The sequence below is a fragment of the Brienomyrus brachyistius genome, chromosome 1 (genome assembly GCF_023856365.1).
Source record: "Brienomyrus brachyistius isolate T26 chromosome 1, BBRACH_0.4, whole genome shotgun sequence".
In the NCBI taxonomy this organism is placed as follows: domain Eukaryota; kingdom Metazoa; phylum Chordata; class Actinopteri; order Osteoglossiformes; family Mormyridae; genus Brienomyrus; species Brienomyrus brachyistius.
In genome coordinates, this window is record NC_064533.1 from 29,233,243 (window position 1) to 29,253,600 (window position 20,358).

Consider the following 20,358-nt stretch of genomic DNA (forward strand, 5'->3'; position numbering starts at 1 on the left):
GTGACAAAACAGTACAAACACCAAAGGGGGTGAATACTTTTGCAAGGCACAGTAAAAGATGGGTGCAGTGCAGTGGAACTGCTGCACTATGGCAAACTGGTTTCCCCATTTAAACAAAATTTCCCTGGGGTGTAAATCACTGCTGGTTGAGCACCTTGTCTCTTTTAGGAGATAAGTGCAGTATATATGGTTCTAAAAGAGGAGGTAGATGAGCCTGATTTAGTGTTTGAATTTAAATTAGCTGGGTTCAATTTTGTGATTTTTGTGACATCAGAAAGCACAATTAAGTGTTTCAGATGTAGAAGAATGGAACATCTCATCCGTACTTATCCAGGAAAAATAGAACAGACTTTTGTTTATGGTGAGTGGGGTAACCGAGGGGCCGGTGCCCGCTGAGGGTGGCTGTAGTGTGGGTGGTCTCGCTTTGGCCATGGGGCCGTCATGGGTGGGCCTGCTGCAGATGGCTCTGCTATGACTGAGCCCATAGGAGGAGAATCTGTGGAGTCAGTGCCGACTCTGGATGAGTCTGGTGTGAATAATAAGGCTTCTGAAGCAGAGTTTGGTATGGACACAGCTGATAAGCAGGTAATGTAATATATACATGCCCACCCACCCAGGCCCCCCACCCACACACACACGCAAACATCTCACCTCTCCGTTTCTCCACCATTCCCAGGCAGACTCATTTCAGAGTCAGTGCTCCTCTTCACCAAAGCCAATACCAATGTCCTGCGCATATAAAAACCACAAACTTGGTCCAACACAAAATATCACATGGAGAATTATTAAACAACATGTTTATAGCCCACTTTACTGCAGCGTTAGCGAGGCGCCGGCTATCGAGAGCTTGTTTTCTGACATCGATTCTGATTTATTAACTTTCTTAGCAACAGTTTTTTCAATGAGTCACGTCAATAGGAGTCAATACAGAGCTCGTAATTCATCAGAGTAAAGAGCACAGAAGTAGTTCTACTAGTTAAAGCGACTTACTGTACATAGCGAGATAAAATGCCATCCGTCTGATAACATCACATACTTACCATATATTTAAATAGGCTTTCAGATTAATGAAACTGTCGATATATTACTAAATTCTAAAGAAACACTTCAATAATAATATAATGGATCCCTTTCGGCAATCGTTATAAACAGTCGAACTACTTTCAGATTAGATCATTCTTATTGTTTTTTCCACTGTTTTTTTTTTTTAACACATTATGACTTAATTTGGTGATTTAATAGTCATTCGTAAGTACTTACTGCGTGTTCCGTCAATTCTTTCTTAATGTTACACTCAGTGAATAAAACGGCTACCTGCGGTAAAATAATCTTTGCTTTCGTTTTCATCCTTCACGCTCCTGTTGACAAGTTATGTTGATACAATGTGTGGAAATTGCAGGGAAGTCTTTGGTGTTCTTACACTTAAGACGCTCTTTATTGGTTAATGAATAACGCATTATTTCGCAAACCAGTGTGTAGCACATTATTTGAAACTCTGGCCACACTTAAATAGTATCTCCCCATTAATATCTCATCCAAAACTGTGTTTTGTAGTAACTTATTTTACTTTGAGGATTCGTATGGGAGCTATGCAAGGCACTGAATTTTCAACAAAAGTTGAAAAGTGTTAAGTTTATATTAAAAACACAATGCAGTAACAAAATTTACCAGGGCAAACGGTAACAGATCAGAAAATAAGCAGGTTTTAAACTAAACAAAGTTAAACTAAACAGAGTGAATCAGAAATAATGCCCTGGTACCTTCTGCAGTATTCGGTAATCAAAGGCCACTATCACTGCTTTTCCACAAAGGAAGTTCTAGGGCTGGTTCAGAGCTGCCATCTAATCTCAAACTAGATCTTAATATTTCACTCTTGGCCAGTAACCCTGGTCCAGGACGGTGTTACGGTCGCTGGTTAAACGGGTGAGCGCACGGGCAGGCAAGCGAGCAGGAAGCAGGCAAGTCAGGGGAAACTGGGGATTTATTAAGGAGCAGGACAGAGCACTAGCACAGAACTCGACAAACATCAATGACGGACCAAGAACTAAGGCAAGACATGGACTGAAATAGGCAAGACAACAGGGTACAGCTGGGTCCAATCAGGGAAGCACACGTGGATAATCAGGGGGGCGTGGCACACACGAGGATCGTACGAGCATGACAGGCAGCACTAATTCTTTGCTGGTCAAGACCCAGCAGCCAGTTATGTCAGGGGGCTGGGGATGGGATTATAGTGACCAACAAAACTAACTAAACCTTTATCACTGACAGTATTTTTAAAACCACAGCTGTTTAGCAAACTAAAGTAATAGTAACAATATGTAATATACAGGCAATTACATGGTCACTGGGATGGAATATCCACCTCTAATAAGTTTCAATGGTTTGTGAACTGATTCTCACACCATACAGAAACAAACTAAAAACTATGGCAATTGGGAACATGTGAAATCTATACATTTAAATCTAAAAATAAAAGTGTCGCCCAAAATGCCAATAATGAATATAAATTATGCACAATTGGTAGTTATGGATTTCAACATAAAAAACGCCAATAGTCATTTAAATATTATTTTGACAAGAGACGAGTCACACTGTCTTATGACAACTGTAGTTATGGATGTGTAGAGCTTTCAAAATTACTCAATTATTAAAAATCATCAATTTAAATTTCCCAGAATGATTACTTGGCATTATGGCGGAAGGAAGACAGCGGATAGAAGATGAGGATCTGAATAAAGAGTGAAAGCATCATTTCTCTGGATGCACTTCACATTAAAAGTGAATGAAAGTGTCATCTGTTGGTAAAAAAGAACTAAAAAGTTTGACAGACTCACCCAGTAATGCAATTTAGTCTCTGAGATTAACCTAGGCTGTCTTTGTCAACACTTTGCTTTAAATTATTTTGCTTAATTTGCTTTCTATGATTCCTGTATCTGGAAATATATTCCCCTCTTCACTTATGTGAATTAATTTCCCCAGGGGGATAGAGGGTGGAACACTGAGAGGAGGCCAAACAAGCTGGACCTTTCCTTAAGAGGGCGCCATTGTGGCCGAGTGAGTAGCACTGTAGCTTCACAACTCCATTGTTGCTGATTCAAATCCCAACTCCTGTCCTGACCTGCATAAGTATGTAAGACTGCAATAAAGTCAAGTCAGGATTTATTTCTGGCCTGGTAGCTCTGGACATTGTCTCGTTTTGAGGTGCTCTGTGCCCAGTGTTTGGAGGGGTGCTGTATGTATAAAGGCTTTAAGCCAAACACCTCCGTGGAAATGCAGCGCCGCCCTGCTGATAATAACACTCTGTATCCCTGCTCGTCCCCAGCCTGTGTCACCCGGGGCCCTGCCCGTCGTGTCCCGCCTTCATCACCAAAGCCTGCGTCTGCGGGAGGAGCAGGTGAGGAGCCTCTCTGGGAGCGATCTGGAAAGCCCAAATCCAGAAGAAGGGAACCTTCATTATGTAACAGACATGTGCCGTGGTGACGCACCCCCCCTCCTTTTCCTCTGTCGCCCCCTTCCAGTCAGCCTGTGCGCTGCGGTCAGGCTTCAGCCATCTGCTGTGAGCAGGTGGGTGGGGCCCAGCTGAACTGCGGGCAGCACAACTGTACTCAGGTGTGTCACAGCGGGGGCTGCCAGCCGTGTCAGCGCCGCGCCCAGCAAGGTGAGGTGGGGGCCAGTGGGGGTCTTCTGCTTTCTGTAGGTGTGTGTGTCCTATACGGGTGTTTGCATGTATCGTTAGAAGGAAGTTGTTAAAATTAGAAAAAAGACACTAAACATGATAATTCAGTAAACATAGTATTAGAACATTGGTGATGATCCATCCATCCATCCATCTTCGAAGCACTGATCCTGGTCTGGGTTATGGGGGCCTGGAGCCTGTCCCAGGCAGCTCAGGGTACAAGGCCTGGGTATATCCTGCATGGGATGCCAGTCCGTCACAGAGCACATATATGCACACAATCACACGTTACGAGTGGTTTAGAGATTCCAGTTAGTCTACTTGCATGTTCAGGGGGAAGTGGAGTACCCCGAGAGAGCCCACACTACACACACAAACTCCACACACACAGCGGGGTAGGATTCGATGAAGATGACTGTTGTTTAATCACACACCAAGCTTATTTAGCTTGCAGCTCCGAGTCCTGAACAGTTGGCAGTGTTCCTGTGGGGAATACCTCATATTTCTCCTTCTTGTTCTCTCCTGCTCTCCGCTTCTGGACACTGCAGTCTGCTACTGTGGAGGCCTTTCTCAGGATGTCCTGTGTGGAACCAACCGGGATGGCTTTGACGGCTTTGGCCACTTTTCCTGTCAGAAGATCCGGGCCGAGTTCTGAGTTGAGGCCGAGTTGATTTCTTGGACATTTCCTGTCTTTTACACATACAGTATCTCTATTGTGCTACACGATGGCAAGACACCTGCTGTGGAGCTCAGTAAGATATGTGCTTTTATCAGTGAGTCTCTTATACTTGACAAAGACGAAACTCTCATAGTCTTCAGAGTATGAAAGTTGTGCTCCATCTTCACTGCCTGTGCGCTTGGAACTTTTGTCCCCTTAAAGCAAGGTTCCCCAATTATGGTCTTCGGGGGCCAGAGTTCAAGACAGATCCAATGCAGATTTCCCTGTTCAGACACACCTGGTAAACCTGTTAACTGCTTAAGGTGTGTTTTTGCAGGGACATCTGCAGACTGTGCTGGATTCTGGCCCTCTGGGACTGGATTTGGGGAACCCTGCCTTAAACCTTCATTATTTTTTTTTTGGTTTGGCAGTTTACAATAACTTAGTTCTGGGTTCTTTACCTTGTCAATAGTGCTTCCTGTCACACAGCAGCTTTTGGGTGTGTTTCAATTTTTTGTTAGTAATCAAAAGTGACAAGGAGGCACCTCCTCGCAGTACAAGTCAATGGAGACCGATGGAATGTTTTCCCCTCTGGTGGGCGGTGTGACACATTGTGCTCTGTCTCTATCGGCTCATTTCCACCGCAGGACTTCGGGGGCCATTTCAGGGGGACCGGCACCTTTGTGCATGTCCCAGCCACAGGAACCGCTCCTGTTATGCTTTGTATTTTTGAGACAATATTTGTCTTGCAGTTCTAACATGAAGCTGAAAGCTGCTAATGTGAATACAGTACAGGTACTTTTCTAAACATGAACTTTAATGGATATTTATTTGATTTTTATTTGGTTGAGAGAATATTTATTTTGATTTACTTTTAAGTAAATGATAGTTTTTTTATTAGTAGGTTGTAGTATTGAGAAAGACAATCATACTTTGTTCAGTAAACCACTGTTTAATAAAGAAAATAAAGGGGCAATTTCTGTGTTGTTTCTTTTACCCTCACTGTACCAAAAACGTACCGAACCATGACTTCACAACCGAGGTAAGCATGAACCATGATTTTGTGTACAATTACACCATAACATAGATTTACAGTTGCTGTGGTCGGGTCAAAAGAACTGGATTTACCAAACATGGATATGCCCACATAGTCACTGTTTGGCTGCCTATCTGCCTGTGTATGTGCCCTGTGATGGACCTGCATCCCATCCATAATGTACCCCTGCATTGTGCCCTTCATTGCCGGGGATCGGGGCCAGGCCCCCCTGCAACCCTGCCCTGCATAAGAGTTTGGAAGATGGATGTTCAGATTAGCGAAGTTCAAGTTCACAGTGAATGTACAGGTGTGCCGCGTAGGTGATGAACACCTGCTTAGGCTTGATGGATGTGTGTCGCCCTGCAGGACTGCAGCCATGGCCATGGCGAGCAGACTGTCCGACATGCAGCTCGGTGACTCTGTGGACATCGGACAGCTCATCACCAAGAAGGAGGTGAAGCAGACTCGGTGAGCGTGTCTCATCGCTGACGGTGTCCTCATCCTGGTATCAATATTTTCACATCAGAAAATACGAAAAAAAGATTACAGATGTTGGGTGTGTTTGCTTGTATGTGTATTTTATATGCTGTTTACAGTATTGCATAGATTCATATGTGTTATGGAGTGCTGCTAATCAACTTTTCACCATTGCATCAACAAAGACAATAAAGATCCTTTTTTATTCAGTTCTATTCTGAATGTAATACAGTAGCACAAAAGGTCTGCTTCATTTTCAAGTTACATTTAATAGAAGCACACCTGATACATTCATTGAAAGCTGATCATATGTGTGTCATGGACCTGGGTGGTTCTGGTGTGAGGATGAGGCATCATGCAGGTTGAACATAAAATGTGGACGACCCACTTGCGGTTCACCGGACAAACCGGGTTTATTAACTGAACTAAAAAAAATCTATAAAACAAAAAGACCAATTACAACAAGGCGCAGGCAGGTAACAAAGAACACAGCATAAGACATAAAACCAACATCAATGACACCAGAAAGAACAGAACAGGATCAGAAACTTAAATACAAAACTAAACCGGGTAACGACACAACAGGAGTGAGAGACAATTAACCAATCCGGGAAGGGGCAGGACAACGAGCAATCAGGTAAACACAGAAGTTCAGGCACAAAAACCGGCAACAGCTGAAACTAATAATTAAACTCAGGGAACTCTAACAAAGAAACTAAGAAACAGAATCTACAGTAGGGGAACAACAGATAGGAAAAAACACAAGCATGGGGCATAAAACATGAAGCCAAAACCAAATACAGTACAATTCACAAGACACAGGAATAAGAAAACTCATACAATGAAACACTAGGGAAAAAAATACAAAAACAGAGGAGGTATCACATGTGAGCCAGTCAAACACGATTTACTTTATAATAAATTCATTTGCATGCGAGGCCCAGGTTGGCTGGGTTATGAAGGCAGCAGTTAAGTATATGACAGCTACAGGGTGTTACAACCGAACAGCCTGTAAACCTGCTTCACTTGCTTGTTTACCCACCCAGATGGAATCATAAAGCCCAATTACCTTTGAGATGTATTAGAACAGCTTCTCTTACTAACAAAAGATTGATGATACCAGATCCAATTTGACATTTTAATAGGTACATTTCGGACTTTAGGCTGAGGCTGTTTCTTCCAATGTATAGTGACCCATTTTGGTTTAATTGACCTGTAAGCCATTTCCACATCAGTCAGTGGTTTGGATCTGTGGGCCTGAAAAATGTTTCTGTATCTTGTGACATTTTCTGTGTGTCTGCATGGGCTCAGGTTACAGTGTGACAAGGACTGTGCTGCTCTGGAGAGAAACAGGTGAGCCAGATGCCGTTCAGTATGTGCTATGATGATGACTGTATTGATTTCTTTACACTTTGAAGTTAGCTGTCAAAATCCTTTGTGTCCCAGTGCTTATATTACACAGCATAATCATACTGTAATCATGTATTTCTTCATGTATGGCAATTGCCACAGTTCTGTGTTATACACCCCTGTCTCCTGCAAGGCGATTGGCTGAGGTCCTGCAGATCGACCAATCAGCAGATCCTTTCAACATCCGGTCCAGCTCCAAATACAGTGACAGTCTCAAGGATGATGCCAGGTTTTCACCTCCTAATTTTCTTTTCTGTGTTCAAACAAAACTTTTTACTTGCTTTTGGGCTGAAATTCCTGAGCAGCTTAGTTATCCACTGTGAGCCAAATGTCATTTTATTGAAAGACTTTTCTGAAAACCTGGAAAATGTATTATGGGGGAGAGCTCTGTTGCCTCACACCACTGGGACCAGGTCCCTCCGATTCTCCATGTGTGTAGAATCTTCATGTTCTCCTCATGTCGTCAAGGGGTTTCCTCCAGGTACTCCTGTTTCTCCCCACATTCGAAAAATACACTGTGGTTAATTGCAGTTACCAAATTGTGTGTGTGTGTGTGTGTGTGTGTGCTGGGATGGTGCCCCATCCCGGGTTGCATGCCAGTTAGTGGTATGTGTCAGCTATAAAGGAGGTCTAACACTCCACCATTTTTAAAGCAACATGAGGCAGCTGATAGTCTGCAGAGGTCAGGGAGTCATTGCCTGCATTCCAGGTATGTTGGTCACATAAACCTTAAACTAATTTAATGTGCTGTTGGGAAGAGCTTCAGAAATCATGGTAATATATATCAAACCTGGAGAAACTCCATCAGGAAAGAGGTACAGTGATCACAAGCTGGATGGATGGACACATACTGTAGACATATAAACTTCTTAGAAGCACAAAAAAACGTTGCAGAGCTGGAATTTATGACAGGGCTGCTGTTCAGAAACGGCTTGTATCCAAACCCGGTGCAAAAGCATGCATAATTCTTCTAAAACAAAATGGCGATTTAAATTTGAAAGTGAAAACAATACATTAAAATTATGCTGTTATTTACTTATCTTTTATTATATGGATAATGGCATAAAAAATTATGGACTCAAGGGTAGGCATCAGGAGAACATAAAGGGCTTTACTGAATCAAAAACAGGAACAGGGAAAGAAACAAGCCCCCAAGGGGTCAACCTGGGGAGACTAGAACTGGGAAGGGCACAGGCAACAGGAGGACTGACGTTATGGAACACAGGACTGGAAAGCGAGGGGCTGACATGATGTAAGTGTGGATGGTTAGAACAATAATATTGGGGATAACAAGCAAGACACAGCTGGGCAGAATTAGGAGGGATCTGGAGGACCAGCAGTGACCCCAGCTGAACATATCGGGGAATGGACAGGACAGGTCGTAACAGTACACTGTAACAGTTTGTTGTAAATTTACAGCATTTGGTACTGTAATTTTCTTTTATGGTATTTTACAGTATTATCCAATGCATTGTGGGCATAAATGATATTCAAATTCCAGTTGGATGGAAAATATAATCTGATAGGTTTGACTGTAAAACAAAATACAGGAAATTGAGCATCTGACCAAGCTCGCTGTTTTTGGCTTTCTACTTCATCTGGACATAGAATACATTATTACTTGGCTACCTATATGTTGAAAGCTATTCTTGTTAACATTATTACAATAACCCTATATTTGTATTGTATTTGCATATGATCAGCTTTGTGTACTTGGTGTTTGTCTATTATTCAAGCAACTTTACTAATTTTGGATAGACTTGTGAAAACGTTGACATATGTTAGTGTCAGTAGCCTGTACAAAATATATGTAATAAACAGTGAAAACTACAGCAATGATCCCATCTGCAGACAGAGAAATTGTGCTCCTTCATACTATAAACTTATCTTCATTTCATCTTTATAATGAAGCTAGGTAATTTTAGAATGGGAAATTAATAAATAAATATTTAATCAAACATAACGTTTCAGTCATGGCAAGCTGCTAAAATGATTCTCTTATGCCATAAGAGAATGCTGTTTAGCTCATCACAATTAAGTGAAGGCACTTTAAGGATTTCCAGTGCACAGTTTGAACACGGACTAATCAAAATCCTTGGCCCGGCCATTTCATTTGCAAGCAGTCCACTAGTGGAACATGTTGCACTAGTAAGATTATGCTGCGGTTTACATGTTAAATAGTCTGTGCCAAATGTCAGCTAGGTACACTCTTTGGGCTCTTTTTGACGTTACTTGTTAACTAGTGAAAATCAAGAAGTGTCAGTAGTTAACTGTCAAGGACCAAAATGCCCGCTATTTACACTAAAGTCTTTTTGATCTTACTGGTTGACAAGTGAAATTCAGAATCAGTCACTAATTAAATGATGAGAGCCCAAATGTCCACTAGTTGCAATAGTTGGGGTCTTTTTGACCTTACTAGTAAACTACTTACACCCATATTTTCTTACAAGTGAACTAGCTAGGTCTAAAACAAGTCACTAAATACTCAGGCACACTAGTTGATGTTTTCGTCACACTACTTGACGTTTTCATCTCACTAGTTTGACAAAACTGCTCACTAGTCAACATATACCCAACCAGTTCAACTAGTGATGTGCTAAACTGGCAACATGTCAACTAGTGAAATTTTGACTAAATATACTAGTAACCATTCACTTTTTAACTAGCTGGTGAAAAAGAATGAGTTTTTGGTCACCTAGTATGACAAATTGACAAACCAGTGTAACGAAATGTCCAAGTAGTGCTGATAAAGACTGAACTAGTGGAGAAAACTTATGTCAATATCAAGGATATTGAATGAATTCTCAAACTGCTTTCCATACTCCTGGGGAGAATTAGGAGGGATCCGGAGGACTAACAGCGACCCCTGTGGGTCATACCAGGGGATGGCCAGGACCGGGGATGATATGTCTCTTCATGCACATTGATGGAAGATTATCATGTGTTTATCAGCAACTGACATTTAGGATCCTTAAGAATAGCAGAGAGCAGCTCCAATGCTGAGTCTCCTGTGTTATTGTAGCTCAGATCCAGCTCCCTCAGGTGTGAGGGGTTTGACCTCAGAGCTGAAGACAGAGAAGCACAGCCTGTATCTGTGACTCTACAGTCTGACAACCTGTAAAGAGAAGGAGAAAAACTCTTCACACCCTCAACTCTGTACCCGTAAATAAATTTATTATGGAACTAGGATCTACACACACAAATGGTGACCAGATATGTCAGAGAGGACACTTTCTACAGTGCTAGGACAGGATTTGTAAAGTACCATTTCATTTACAGTAGAAGGACCACACACACACACACACACACACACACACACACACACACACACACACACACACACACACACACACTTATTGTTTATAAATGTGTGCGTGTGTTCGTACAACACCTCGACGTCCGTGCAAGTAAAATTCCAGATTTATAAAACCTTGCATAAACCACAACACTCATCTCATAGCTTAGAAATCCCGTACATAGTAGAAACATTCGCATGTGGGCGTGCTTCAGACACTGCCCCATCTCCACCCACTACTTACCCTATATTTGCAATGTAAATTATCTACGTATATATGAAAGCCTACATACAACGTTTACTATGTAATTTTAAAGATATTGGAGCGATGAACGAGAAGGAGCTGAAAAGGAATTCCTCAGAATGTGAAGTGCAGACTATATCGTGTCCGAAGTAGAGAAACGCCAAATCCTTTTATTTGGTAATAAGTCTGCTAGTGAAAACAAAAAACAAAAAACGGCAAAATGCAGCGGAATGGCTTTCAACATATAGATAGCTGAGTAATAAGAATTTTTAAAAAATGGTCGGATTTAAAATCTGTTGAACCGGCGTTCTTCCTGTCTGTAAGGTTGGTAAAACTGGGGTAATGTACTTGTGGGTGCATAAGTGATGGTACATGCAAATACTTTGACTTTTCTGTACCGTAGGCTACATGTCTAACTTTGTCTAACCGTAGGCAGTGGCCGAAGGCGGGGACCTTGGCGGTCTGATCCTCGGCTGCAGAAGCTAGCTCTAGGGACATGGAATGTCACTTCTCTGGAGGGGAATGAGCCTCAGCTGGTGCACGAGGTTGTGAGGTTCCGACTAGATATAGTCGGGCTCACCTCGACGAACCAGTCTCCTTCAGGGGGCTTCATCAGACTGTGACCTTCGACTCTCACTGGAGCAGTCCGCAGCCGAGTGTGAAGCGGCTGAGATGAAAATCAGCACCTCCAAATCCGAGACCATGTTCCTCAGCTAGAAAAGGGTGGAAATGCTCTCTCTGGGTCGGGGAGGGGGTCCTTCCCCAAGTGGAGGAGTTTAAGTATCTCAGGGTCTTGTTCACGAGTGAGGGAAGGATGGAGCGGGAGGTGAACAGGCAGATCGGATGCGGGCGCTGCATTGGTCTATCATAGTGAAGAAAGAGCTGAGCCAAAATGAAAAGCTCTCGATTTACCAGTCGATCTACGTTCCTACCCTCACCTATGGTCATGAGCTGTGGGTAGTGACTGAAAGAGCGACGTCATGAATACAAGCGGCCAAAATGGGTTTCCTCCGCAGGGTGGCTGGGCTCAACCTTAGAGATAAGCTTGGTCACTTGGGAGGGACTCAGAGTAGAGCCACTGCTCCTCTGCATTGAGATGAGCCAGGTGAGGTGGCTCGGGCATCTGGTCAGGATGTCTCCTGGACACCTCATTGGTGAGGTGTTCCAAGCATGCCCCACTGGGAGGAGGTCCCGGGGAAGACCCAGGACATGCTGAAGAGACTGTGTCTCCCAGCTGGCCTGGGAACGCCTTGGGATTCCCTCAAAGCAGCTGGACGAAGTGGCCGGGGAGAGAGAAGTCTGGGTATCCCTGATTAGACTGCTGCCCCTGTGACCCGACCTGGAAAAGTGGTAGATGATGGATGGATGTTCCTGTATTTATTAACGAGCATTTCGACAAACACTAAAATTGCAAATACAACTTAGATGCTCATTTCTATCTGAACTCCAGCTTCCAGAGCGTTTGAACGATTGTTGTGAACCATTCGTAAATGTGCCAACTTTTTCAAGATATGTTTTATTCATGCTGTTCCTTTATAAATCCCAAATCTCTAATTCAAATGTGCGTGCAAATGCTTTCGTTCAAAGCCTTTATAAATGAGCTTCCGAGAATTCACGAAATTCTTGCTGTATGCTGATCAGTCAGTCTCATATAACCATGCATGTGTCACTAATGTTACTGTGAAATGGCTCCAACCTTCTTCAACTCAAGATCTACTTTTAAAGTGGTCAGTGTGCCGAGATCTACCAGTTCAAATATGAAGCCATAGCTATTACTCTATTAGTCTATTATTACTCTAGCTATTGCTTTTCTACATAGCTAACATGCACACAGCAAATCCAAACAAATCCAGTTAATTCTTCAAATTGAAAAAGTGCAAATAAATGCATTTCTCTACCTTAGTGGGACCACTGGCATTGAGAAGATGCAGCTACAGGTAAAAATTGACTGCAGTGCCGCTAACCGACTTTTCAATTCTCACATTTTTTGGCTGCCTATGGCTGATTTAGCAGGGAACTCGGTCTCGTAGCTTTTGCGCATCGTTTTGAAATGCTGTTCCAAATCGCCCTTCTTCGGTAAAGCCACGCTCGCATTGTATATAAGACACATGGACTTCGAATCTGAGTAAACAAAAAAATAATCCTCTTCCCACTCTGAATGAAAATATGTTTATGTTCTTTTGCCTTCTGACATGTTTGCATGCTAAATGTTTACAGTGCATGATTAGTTTCACACTGAAAAATGTGCACACTCGTGGAAGTGCACAGACGTTTGCGACGTACTCCACGATCGACTGGTCGGGCACCCCTGGGCTAGATCAATCTTTAAATCAAGAAGACAAACCAGTCGAAGCACAAGGAAAACAGACGTATTTAGCTATGCACAGGAGCCTTTCACTTTTAAAGTACTTTGTAAAACCTGAAGTAGCTCAGTGTCCTTCCTGACATGGATCTGGTCACCCTACAGTAACGGGCCACTCTGACCGACAGAAAGGCCTGTTTGTGTCTGCCTGTTACAGCCTCAGTAACGCTTCTGTCCTTTTGTCTTTCTGTTTGGTCCCCATCCAGTTGTTCCATTTTAGTCCCTCCGCTGCCATTTACCCCCCCCCCCCCCCCCCCACCACCCCCCACTCTCAGATGCCCCTGGTATGGAATAAGACTCTGCCAGCCATCACTCACAGTCTATAACACAGTGTATTCATATTTAAACACATTTCCAGTTGAAGGTATGATTAATTATTACTTTATTTTATTATACATTATTTTATTATACATTATTTTAACATATAACCACAACAGCTGTGAATAATTATTTCTTATTCACTTTATAATGCACAAGGAAAATTATGGCTTCTAACCTGAGTTTCCGCAGCTGACATTTAGGATCCTCCAGTACAGCAGAGAGCTGCATCACTCCTGAGTCTCCTGTGTCATTGCCACTCAGATCCAGCTCTCTCAGGTGTGAGGGGTTTGACCTCAGAGCTGAAGCCAGAGAAGCACAGCCTGTATCTGTGACTCTACAGTCTGACAACCTATAAAGAGAAGGAGAGAAACTCTTCACTCTCTCAGCTCTGGACACACAGTTCAATGTGGAAAGAGTTTGTTTTGCAATATATTTAAGCAATAGCATATGAGAAGGAGTGGCAAATCGGCAGCTCTGGCAAATCGGCATGCGATCGGTATTTGTGAACTGTTGTTAACGCGACCCGACTGAGTCGCCGATGCGTCGCAGACGCCCATCAGATATCTAGCAGGGTAAATATCAGGACCTGTCAGTGACACCAAATCCAGTAGGTGTGAAAGGTGGTTAGACTGGAAATGAGTGTGGCGATGAGCCACAGCCAATGAAAGCGCAAGACACGGGGTAAGGCGAAATCCGAGGGAGGAATTTAGGAAAGTGTTAAAAGTTCACCTTTTGTTTATGAACTGTACTTAATTAATCTCTCTCTATCTCTCTCTCGCACACATGCACAAACACACACACACACACACACACAGGGTTTACCTATCCTTATGGGGCCCGCTCATTCACTTCTATGGGAAAAATGCTAACGCTAACTATGACAACCTTAACCCCCACCCTGCCCTAACCACAACCATGAGTAACCAAGCAAAATACAAGAGTTTTTGCATTTTTAGTTTTTTCATAGCAGTCACTGATTTTTATAAAATAGAGTTTTCCCCATAAGGATAGGTATACCCGCTCGCACACACACAAACACGCACACACAGGTGTGCAACCGTCATCTTGGAGAGAAGTATCTTCCTGAAACTAAACTGAGATAAGTAACCTGTATATATAAAACAAAAGGAATGACACATGAGCTTAATGCTTAGTCCTAAATAACACGCTAATGGCCCTTTTTTGTCATTTTGGAAATTATACTGTATTATGTACTTTCTGTTTTTGAAGAATAGTTATTGGAAATTGTGAAAGCAGGTTTTGATTGATTTAATCAATGAGGTGTATTTGCATTAGGATTCACTAATCAAGTATGGGGCGCCGTTTGTAAAGGTAGCAAACATTTTTGCACTTGCCACTTTCTTAACATTTAGTGCAATTTTCTGACATTTAGCTAGAAGTCAATGGTGTTGTGGATCATAAGGTTTTTTTGCTGTGTAGATTATGTTCAAAATTGTTTATCATATGTAAATATAAATGGTATGTCTATATATAAATATTAAATGTAAATGTTAAATATAAATGTTAAATATAAAACTTAAATGTAAATGTAAATATAAATGTTACATATAAAACTTAAATATAAATATAAATGTCAAATATAAATGTTAAATGTAAACCTTAAATGTTAAATGTAAAACTTAAATGTTAAACATAAATGCTAAATGTTAAATTTAAATGTTAAATGTTAAATATGAATGTTAAATGTAGACTCTAAATGTTGAGAACGTATGCAAATTAGCTACGACCATCTGCGTAAAAATGGGCGGTACCGACGAGAGCGCGCTAAGTGGTTGCAGGTTAGGGCTGATGCAGGACAATATTGCGAATTCCGCTCATTTAGAGGCTGTAGAACATGCAGTTTTCGCAGGTGTTCGCGCTGCGTTACATGGTATTGCTACACAGCCGGGAGCAACATCATGTACACCTTCCACTGTGGCATCGGGAAGTTATGAATGTATTTTGGGCGGAAGGGGGATCACGGTTATCGGTCACTGTTACGCGTCGCTCTTTCGCATATTGGTCAATACTGACACGCGAACTTGCGATCCTTCATGTAATGTTAGTGATTTTCATCTGACAAACAGAAAATATTGGCAATTTGAGTTGGCAGATGAATATGTGTAGCAATACCATGTAATGCAGCGCGAACACCTGCCAAAACTGCACGTTCTATGGCCTTTAAATGAGCGGAATTCGCCATGTTGTCCTACATCAGCCCTACCCTGCAACAATTTAGCGCGCTCTCGTCGGTACCGGCCATTTTTACGCAGACGGGCGTGGCTAATTTGCATACGTTCTCAACATTTAGAGTCTACATTTAGCATTTAGATTTAACATTTAGCATTCATATTTAAGGGTCCAAAGCACGAAGTGCTATGGAACCTTATTGTTTTTGTTAGGATTTTTTTCTTTTATTTTTATTATTATTATTATTATTATTATTTTTCTTCCCTAAAACAGCTTGCCCAGCCTAAACCGTATATCCTAGACCTACCAAATTTGGCAGCAACATTCCTATTCCTACCCCCTACTCAGGCCGTCCGACCCGTCCGACTCAGCCAGAGGGGGGCGCCGTAGCGCCCCCCAACGCGTTTCGGTCCATATCTCCTGTCCTGTTAGTCCTAGAGTCGAAAATTTTTTTTCTGCTTATACCTACAGCCGTGCCCTACCAAAAAGTCAATGGGACTATGAAGCTCCGCCTACTTAGATTTTTTGCTAATTTGCATAATTTGCAAATCCTACTTTTTCCTTAAAGTCCTACCCTGTCCTACCAAATCAGACAAATGAGGTGTCAAACGAATCAGAACTCAGCTGATCAATAATTACTCAAAAAATTTGCCTAACGTACAGCCATCAGCCACACCCAAACAATGTCCAAATTTGTCCAGTTTTGGTCTGACTGCTATAACTTCGCCCTGCTTTGTCCTACCTCTACCAAACTTGAAATCCTACCTCCCTGCCCCATTCTGGGGACACCCTCCAAGGCGGGCCGCATTTCGTCAATAGGGGGCGCTACAACTAAAAACTGCCAATATCTCCTGACTGCCTCAGCCAATCTAAGTGAAATTTGGCACATATGTACTAGGACCCAGGCTGAGGTCAGACAAGTACAATGGCAGTCATAAGTCCTAAAATTGTGGCCGCCATCAGCCAATCAATATCAAGCAGCCGTTTGACAAGCTTAACGATGTCCAATCCGAACCAAATTTGGCTCGTACGTTTGTCCTCTGACCCTCTGCCCCCCCGTAAAGGAAACCTCATTCGGCCAGATGGGGGCGCCATAGCGCCCCCATCTGCATTTCTGGCTATTTCTCCAGAACTGTCGAGCCTACAGTTGAAATTCATTGCTAGACCAATTCACTATGTCATGCCAAATCAAACAACATATAGCACTTGGTTCTCCATCATTGCGTTTTTCCATCATTTATATTGGTCTGATAACATGACATTTCGTTAACCTCCTAGGATTTTCACCCAACCTACATAAATCTGGTGTCATTCCACTCAGGAGACAGTCCTTGTAAATATTTAGAAAAAAAAACTGAAACTTTCGGTAAGATACGGCTAGCAGACACACCCTTACTGTACTGGTGCCACACCCACTTCAATCAGACAGCTGTATCTCAGGCCTGCCTCAGCCAATCACTACCAAATTTATGTCACTACTGTAGAGCTATACCATAGAGATACTCTCCAAATTTCACGTCGATCGGTCAAACGGGGGAGGTACGGCCACCGTTTATATATGTGCAAGACCCAGCTAAGCTAATTTAGCTAAAATTAGTTTCCAGATCAGGTAGGAAGCTCTCTCCCTATCTCACCTTTTTTTACCCCAAGCAGTGTCTGGCTCACTGGGCTAAGACTGAGTGCTTGTAATCAAAAGGTGGCCGGTTCGAATCCAGCTTCAGTAGGTACTTGAGCTAGGCGTCCCAACGGGAGCCTGCTGGTGTCAGTCAGTCCTCCTGCTCTCTGCCGTCCTACCTGTCCGATTGTCCTACGCTTTGGACCCTTCAGTCACTGCCTGCAGTTACTAGTTATATTTAAGTTTTGTTTAACATTTATATTTACATTTAACATATTTAACATTTATATTTAATATTTATATATAGACATACCATTTATATTTACATATGACAAGCAATTTTGAACATAATCTACACAGCAAAAAAAACTGATGATCCACAACACCATTGACTTCTAGCTAAATGTCAGAAAATTGCACTAAATCTTGAAAAAGTGGCAAATACAAAAATGTTTGCTACCTTCATAAATGGCGCTTCATAATCAAGTACCATGCACATCAGCATTTATTGTGCCCAACCAGGCGTTCTGTGCCTTAGGCGCCAATGCTGGTTCATAGTTCAACCTTGGCACGGCATTTATAATAAATGTATTTATACATACACAAATTGCCAATTTCCAAATGGTACTACAATTAAGTAATCCATTAACATATAATACCAACAGATGTGAGTAATTATTTCTTATTCAATTTGCTATCTATGCTGCTTACAAGGAAACAGTCTGACCACTTACTTGAGTTTCTGCAGCTGACATGTAGGATCCTCCAGTACAGCAGAGAGCTGTATCACTCCTGAATCTCCTGTGTTATTCTCACTCAGATCCAGCTCTCTCAGGTGTGAGGGGTTTGACCTCAGAGCTGAAGCCAGAGAAGTACAGCCTGTATCTGTGACTGTACAGCCTGAAAAGCTATAAAGAGAAGGAGAGAAACTCTTCACTCTCTCAGCTCTGGACACACACTCGGTTCAAAAGAGGAAAGTATTTATATCACAAAACATTTACTTTTAATCAAATAGCTAATTTACAACCAATTATGGAAAAGTTCATTCATTTTATGACAGAGGTAGACGACGTATATAACTACCCCAGTTTAAACATTATTATTCACATTTGCTTACACATAGTCTGACTCCTAACCTGAATTTCTGTAGCTGACATTTAGGATCCTTCAATACAGCAGAGAGCTGTATCACTCCTGAGTCTCCTGTGTTATTTCGGCTCAGATCCAGCTCTCTCAGGTGTGAGGGGTTTGACCTCAGAGCTGAAGCCAGAGAAGTACAGCCTGTATCTGTGACTGTACAGCCTGACAGCCTGTGAAGAGAAGGAGAGAAACTCTTCACTCTCTCAGCTCTGGACCCATAAATCACACCATCATAACAGCACCTCTCTGGGATCTACACACACGGGTCACTCTGACTGACAGACAGGTGTCTGTGTGTCTCTGCCTGCTACAGCGTGAGTGACGCTTCTGTCCTTCTTTTGTCTTTCTGTTTGTCTGGTTTGGTTTCCCCCCTCCTGTTGTTCCCTTTTAGAGACCACCCACTGCCATACACCCCCCTCTTACTCTCAGACCCCCCTGGCATGGAGTGAGGACTCCGCCAGCCGTCTCTCACAGTCACTGCCAGTTACTCCCTTCTCCCGACTTCAGCCGCACTGTTAGTCAGTAAATACAGGCTCTGCAGTGCTGATGCTCGTACACCCACTGCTGCCTGGTTTATAGCTCAACCCCAGCACACTAGTTATAATAAAATGTATATTTTGACAAATTGCCAATTTCCAAATGAAGCTACAATGAATTAATCCATTATTTTAACATATCATAATAGCTGTGAATAGCTTGTTCACTTACTTACAAACAATATTTTCAAGATAAAATTGTGGTTCCTAACCTGAGTTTCTGCAGCTGACATTTAGGATCCTCCAGTACAGCAGAGAGCTGTATCACTCCTGAGTCTCCTGTGTTATTGTGGCTCAGATCCAGCTCTCTCAGGTGTGAGGGGTTTGACCTCAGAGCTGAAGCCAGAGAAGCACAGCCTGTATCTGTGACTCTACAGTCTGACAACCTGTAAAGAGAAGGAGAGAAACTCTTCACTCTCTCAGCTCTGGACACACAAGTCAGTTCAGAGGGGAAACTGTCTGCATTGCAATATATTTATTGTTAAACAAACAACTATTTTATTATTACTAAAATAAACACTTCATTCATACCAAATGGTGACTATAGCTATACACAATTGCCTTTTATACTAACCTGAGTATCTGCAGCTGAAATTTAGGATCCTCCAGTACAGCAGAGAGCTGTATCACTCCTGAGACTCCTGTGTTACTGTAGCTCAGATCCAGCTCTCTCAGGTGTGAGGGGTTTGACCACAGTGCTGAAGCCAGAGAAGCACAGCCTGTATCTGTGACTCCACAGTCTGACAACCTGTAAAGAGAAGGAGAGAAACTCTTCACTCTCAGCTCTGGACACAAAGCTCAGTTCAATTAGGAAATATCTGCATTGGAATATATTTATTGTTCATCCATCCAGACATTTTCCAAACCCCTTATCCTTCTGGGTCGAGGGGGGTCCAGAGCCTATCCCGGAAGCTATGGGCATGAGGCAGGGAACAACGCAGGACGGGTGGCCAGTCATCGCAGATATTTATTGTTAAATAGCTAATTTACTATTAATAATGAAATGGTTATGTCATCCAGTAGATAGTTGCAATGAATGTATAGAATAGTTTCATGCTGTTTAAACATCAATATACAAATACTCTTGTAAGGAAACAATCTGACTATTCACCTGAGTTTCTGCAGCTGACATGTAGGATCCTTCAGTACAGCAGAGAGCTGTATCACTCCTGAGTCTCCTGTGTTATTGTCACTCAGATCCAGCTCTCTCAGGTGTGAGGGGTTTGACTTCAGAGCTGAAGCCAGAGATGCACAGCCTGTATCTGTGACTTTACAGTCTGACAGCCTGTAAAGAGAAGGAGAGAAACTCTTCACTCTCTCAGCTCTGGACTCATAAATCAGTTCATTAAGGAAACACCATCATGACAGCACCTCTCTGGGATCTACACACACGTG

General features: G+C 42.5%; 2 protein-coding genes across 4 annotated transcripts in view; one reads left to right on the forward strand and one right to left on the reverse strand.

Annotated features, from left to right (window-relative positions):
• Positions 1–7,598, forward strand: part of nfx1 (nuclear transcription factor, X-box binding 1) — a 104,888-nt gene extending 97,290 nt beyond the window's left edge. For 2 of the 3 annotated variants that reach the window (XM_049014272.1, XM_049014259.1), the window contains exon 20: positions 7,394–7,598. In XM_049014272.1, coding sequence (XP_048870229.1) covers positions 7,394–7,583 — 190 coding nt within the window. In that variant the 3' untranslated portion in view covers positions 7,584–7,598. Of the gene's footprint in view, positions 1–7,161; positions 7,204–7,393 lie in introns of all 3 variants that reach the window. The other variant, XM_049014264.1, reaches the window with a different exon arrangement.
• The window catches only part of LOC125742321 (protein NLRC5-like), a 165,273-nt gene that overhangs the window by 79,119 nt on the left and 65,796 nt on the right, over positions 1–20,358 (reverse strand). Inside the window, exons 24-29 of the mRNA XM_049014227.1 lie at positions 20,075–20,248; positions 19,538–19,711; positions 19,176–19,349; positions 18,424–18,597; positions 18,022–18,195; positions 13,759–13,831 (exon numbers count right to left, since the gene is read on the reverse strand). Of these exons, the coding sequence (XP_048870184.1) occupies positions 13,759–13,831; positions 18,022–18,195; positions 18,424–18,597; positions 19,176–19,349; positions 19,538–19,711; positions 20,075–20,248 (943 nt within the window). The remainder of the gene's footprint in view (positions 1–13,758; positions 13,832–18,021; positions 18,196–18,423; positions 18,598–19,175; positions 19,350–19,537; positions 19,712–20,074; positions 20,249–20,358) is intronic.